This window comes from Danio aesculapii, chromosome 22, assembly GCF_903798145.1.
Source record: "Danio aesculapii chromosome 22, fDanAes4.1, whole genome shotgun sequence".
NCBI lineage: Eukaryota > Metazoa > Chordata > Actinopteri > Cypriniformes > Danionidae > Danio > Danio aesculapii.
Window position 1 is genome coordinate 26,777,558 of NC_079456.1, and position 5,138 is coordinate 26,782,695.

At 33.6% G+C, this 5,138-nt stretch overlaps 1 protein-coding gene across 1 annotated transcript; it reads right to left on the reverse strand.

The window, feature by feature from the left end:
• Positions 1-3,097: 3,097 nt before the first annotated feature.
• LOC130216483 (L-rhamnose-binding lectin ELEL-1-like) lies at positions 3,098-4,451 on the reverse strand. The gene is made up of 6 exons (XM_056448378.1): positions 4,414-4,451; positions 4,157-4,258; positions 3,965-4,012; positions 3,731-3,866; positions 3,425-3,528; positions 3,098-3,347 (listed from the first exon to the last, which is right to left on the reverse strand). Exons 1-6 carry the CDS (start codon positions 4,439-4,441, stop codon positions 3,334-3,336), a joined length of 432 nt encoding a protein of 143 aa, XP_056304353.1. The 5' UTR covers positions 4,442-4,451; the 3' UTR covers positions 3,098-3,333.
• Positions 4,452-5,138: the final 687 nt, after the last annotated feature.

Consider the following 5,138-nt stretch of genomic DNA (forward strand, 5'->3'; position numbering starts at 1 on the left):
GACCGCAGAACAACACATGTTTCAGGCACACACAATCCAGCACACACAATCTAGGCAAACCATACGATGTTACGACGGCTGTTAATGTTATTAATGTCTTCTCGAACCTCGTCATCAATATAATTGTTTATATATTGTTAATAAATATTGTACACAATAAACAATAGTGTTTACTAGACGGGTGAATGGGGAGCGTTGTTTCCGATCGCCATTCAATATATTAGACTGAACCGTTTTCTATCAGGCATCATAGATGATCAGTCATTATCTGACAGAGTCAACATAGCAGATACTCGTTTGTTGGCCTTGCTGAATGATTTAAATTGGACAGGTTTCATTAATATAATGGATTCATTTATCACGAAGCAAATAATAGCAAATTAAAATAGGCAATATTACATCTGTAATAAAAAATCTTTTTAAATGTAATAAATGAATAACACTATATTAATATTTTACTCAACCGATTTAATAGTATTTATTTGTTTAATGACTTCTTTATCAATGATTTCCCATATTAAATACTACAGTAATTTATAGTAAGCTAAATATTGTTTTTAAACCATAAAGTACTGGTAATTTGTTGTAATTATAGTTGCAACAAATTCAGCATTACAAACAAATTAACTGTTAATAATTAATTAAAATAATAATAAAAATGATATATATATATATATATATATATATATATATATATATATATATATATATATATATATATATATATATATATATATATATTACAGTTTAGTAAAAGATAGTAGTTTATAATCAGATAATCAGTTAAGATAAAATAATATATATTATATATTGTTTAAATAATTAACTATAGTAACTCATTTTAATGTGACACATTATTGTTTGCTTTTTATATTTTACAACAAAGTGATTTTAACCAAGTATGATAATTTTAAGATGCTGAATTAGTTTCTTACACTTTATCCTATTATTAGATGGTCTATTATGTTTTCTTTGTGTATGTGGACACGTGAATAAAGTCATACAGTAAGTGTTTTAACTTATTTTTTTATTTAGATAATTTGAGTTCAGAAACTTGCAGAGATGATAAAATGATCGTTACGATACAAAAATACTATAATGACTGAAATGGGAAACCATATTTGTGAAATTCAATAGGTGGCGATAATGCTCCTAAGGAGTTAGTTACCATATATGGTTTGCCTAGATTGCGTGTGCTAGATTGTTAATGCGCGCGCACGGCGAATACCTGAAGGCATTTTCAGTAGATCGCCGAATTCACGAGTCACCATAGAAAGTCACGGTGAGAGAAAAAAAGCAACGCACTTTACAGAGGCGGAGCTGGAGGTTTTAATGACAGATTACACATCTGCATCAATGAAAGAAAGAAATATAAGATAAGAAATAGATAAGAAAAGAAAAAATAAATAACAAGAAAATTTGTTAGTTCATTAAATTGCACATGCCACCCTCCCTTTTATTGTAATGAAAAATGTAACTTCTCTTTAACATCTTTCTTGAGTATGTTATGTAACCATTCATGCATTTAATTTTCTTGCCATTAATTTCTTAAGGCCACAATACAAATGTGTATTGACTCGTATATAAGGCTTATAGAAATTGTAATCCTTCTAGAGCTAGAATAACTCTGTCCAAAGTCATAATTAAACACAGAAACATTCTCTGAAAACGTAATATTTGATTACTGGAGCCATATTAAACACTTTAGAATATTCTTTCTGTCATGTAGCTAATAGAAAGGAGGCAGAGGCTTGTCTAACTGCTGTGGCCCACCAGTTAGAGGAGCTGCTCTGTCCTTTAATAAAGGCTCATCAGTGGTTGAGTTATTTGACTTAAACCACACAATCTGTCACTGATGTAATGATGTAATGATGAGTGATTGTTGTCAGGTAGCTTTAGGTTCTTTTTGTGCTTTTTGTTCTGCATGCAGATGAAGTTCCTTCTGCCTCAACTAACAAGCAGTGCAAGAATTTGTCTGCACTTTTCCATATTTAAATTTCACTATCGTATCACAAAACAATCTTTTATTTATTTATTTTAATTCTAAAGTAGCTGTATAAGGTCTATCTTCAAAGACAAATAAAGTCACACAAGCATCATCTTAAGGAAAGAAATGTAAAGGAAAAAATATGTTACATGTTGAAAGGTGTGTGAGTGTGTGTATAAAGCAATGTAAAAATCAAATCATTCATTTTATTTCAGGAAATAAAGAAATGAACAGTGCTTCAGTCCAAACTATTTAATTAAACATTTTTTTGACAAATTATATTTCTTAGCACTCTTCCATCTCTTTGGTCTGCTTGGGTCACTGAGGTTTCCTCTGGGTCAGGCTGCAGGTAGGGTGTCATCTTGTAAGGCAGAAAAGGGTATTCTTTAACCTCCAGCAAGTAACAATGTAGTGCCCAGTACTGATTCAAGTGTACAATACAAATATAGTGAAATGAAACATTGTTTAATTCAACATGCTTTACACAATGTTTTTTTTTAATTATATTTGTATTATACAATTGAATCTTTGCTTCCTGAAAATCAGCCATTTAGCCTCAACATAGTGTAGAGGTGGGGTCATCACTTATGAGCTAGTAAGTGGAAGCAGTAATGAGTTTAATAGTTGAAACACCAAAATATTAAGGACAGAAAATTAAGTTGTAACTGCACATTTATACTATTGACAGATTTCATATTATCAGTGTCTCTCTCTCTCTCTAGAGAGGGAGAGAGAGAGACTAGCTTGTGCCTAAAGATTTAATGGGTTTAAGATCCTAGCAACATTTCCATTATTCTATGGTTCATATTTGGTTAACTCATGGAAAAATTCACTTCAGTTGATTAACAAACAGAACTGGCACCAATGACTTTCATTTGCAGCAGCTCATCTTTCAGTTTTTGAAAAGGTTTTTCAGGATTAAAGTAACTTTTGCCAGCTTCAACAAGTCTGGCCATATTTTAACCAAAGTCTTAATGCATGTCATTTATACAAACAGGTTTTTAAAGACCCTTGACAATAAAACTTAATATTTTAACTAAATAAAACAGGAGGTCAACAGAACCAACATTTTCATGTCAAAATGCATTTATTTAATGCAAACAGCACAAAGAATAATATTGCCAGTTGTGAACCATACTCAAAAGGGAAAGTTCATGTATTTATGGAACAAATCAGATTTTGGTTAACCATTTAAATGCTACAGTTACACTACAGCACATCCATAGCCATCATGGTTTAACAACAATTAGTGAGAAGGTTAATCTTCCTGAGGAAAGGCTTCAGAACCCCCCCCCCCCCCCCTCTTTGTGTTCCCAATGAGATGTTGACAGGTCAAATCCACAAGATCAGCCCCTACGACCTGCAAAATTAAAACTGGGGCTTAATGGGAGTTTTAACTCATCTCAAATAAATTTGCTGCTCTGCACAATAACTTACGCTTGCAGCAGTATTTGACTCTCAGGAACTTGTATGTGCCGACACATGGATCAGAGAATACACTGTTGGTGGCTGATATGGTGCAGCTCCGATGTCCATCACAGCTACACAGACAATTCATGAAACCCATTTGATTAAATTGGACATGCCAGTTTGTATTAGTTGTGTGTAATGCTTATAAAACACACCATACAAAAGTTTATGCCCATCACATGCCCCCCCCCCCATCCATCAATAATCAAAAATTGTTAAAGCCTTTGATTTTAAAGGGGGGGGGGGGGTAATAATAAAAAAAAAACCTTATACCTTCTGGACACAATGTACAGAGAGTTGCGTGAAATGCAGTTGGTGTTTCGGATTTGACCCCATGGACGATGGTCAACGCAGGTTCTTCTATCTGTACGTCCATAGTTTGCAGCAAGTATGTGGATCTTACGAAATCCTACAGAGGAAAAAAAAAAAAAAAAACCCACACACTACATCAAAACCACAATATTCAACTCGCATGCTTTAATATATTGGGACACTTTTACAGCTTACTTGGACAAGACAACACCAGATCAAGTCCCTCACACGCAGTTACGATTCCTGTAAAAAAAGGACAGTCCAGCTTCAGTAACTTAAGTGGACAAATTTCATCTACTTAAAGAAAATCTGTAATGATGTCAAGCATCACTAAACCAGAGCAGTTGTTTGGGGGGAGAGATTTTTTTTGGGACATAAAACACTCACTAGAAGTCCTCCTGCAGTAATCATCATCATCATCGTCATCATGACCACCATGACCACGGTCACCATTTGCTGATATCAGCAGGCTGGAGTTCAGAAGAATTACTGAAATAAACAAGACAGAACTAATTAAGAGATTTCTATTCACATTATTAGTAGCACAAAACCTGATACAAAGAAAAAAATTTTCACATGAAAACAATATAACTAAAATCGAATTTCACTGCACATCTGCTTTCTCAATTCAGTAAGAAACTCACAGGTGAGAACTAAACTGAGAGAAAACATGATTCTGCTGTCGTCCTCAACATTCCATGCAGCCTTTACTGATTCAAATTTATAGGCCGCTGGTGTGAGTGGTAATGAGCGACACCTGTGTGCCACACCAATCTGCAGTCCCACAAAGGACAACACGAGGATGAGTGACCAGCGCATAACAGTTCTAAAGGGAAGTTAATAAACATTATCAATCAATAATAATATAATAAAAATAATTATAATAATATTGCCTTTATAAAGGCAAATGCAGAAAAGAGGAAGTGCTAATGACTAGACTAAGATTAGGACATAGTGGTTTAAATTTCACTCCTGCTTTAATGGAGAAAAGTTTATCAGATAAATGTGACGAGTGTAATATAACAGAAAATGTAGAGCACGTCCTTATGAAATGTAATGAATATAAGTCAGAAAGGAAAATCTTGAAGGAAATAATGTATAAATTAGAACAAGAATGGAGCCTGAAAGGATTATTGGGGCAGTTGGGAAAAATTTGGGAAATTAGCAAGGCTATTTTAAACTTCCTTAGAGATACGGGACTGGAGCATAAGATATAGATGATTATCATTTTTTTATTTTTGAATGTACGTGAACCCTTGAAGTTGCATGTCCCGGTACAGTAGGTACAGATCCGTCATTAAATCAAGAAAGAAAGAAAGTTAATGAACATCAAATTGTTAGAGGCTTATGCTTGAGCAATCTACAGCGT

Bases quoted from the DNA above. Each gene is read 5' to 3' on its own strand.
- LOC130216483 (XM_056448378.1), bottom strand. From the start codon at position 4,441: ATGTTTTCTCTCAGTTTAGTTCTCACCT. The intron at 4,259-4,413 runs GTGAGTTTCTTA...TGTTTATTTCAG, and splicing joins TCTCAGTTTAGTTCTCACCT to TAATTCTTCTGAACTCCAGC. The intron at 3,529-3,730 runs GTATAAGGTTTT...TTGTCTGTGTAG, and splicing joins CTGTACATTGTGTCCAGAAG to CTGTGATGGACATCGGAGCT.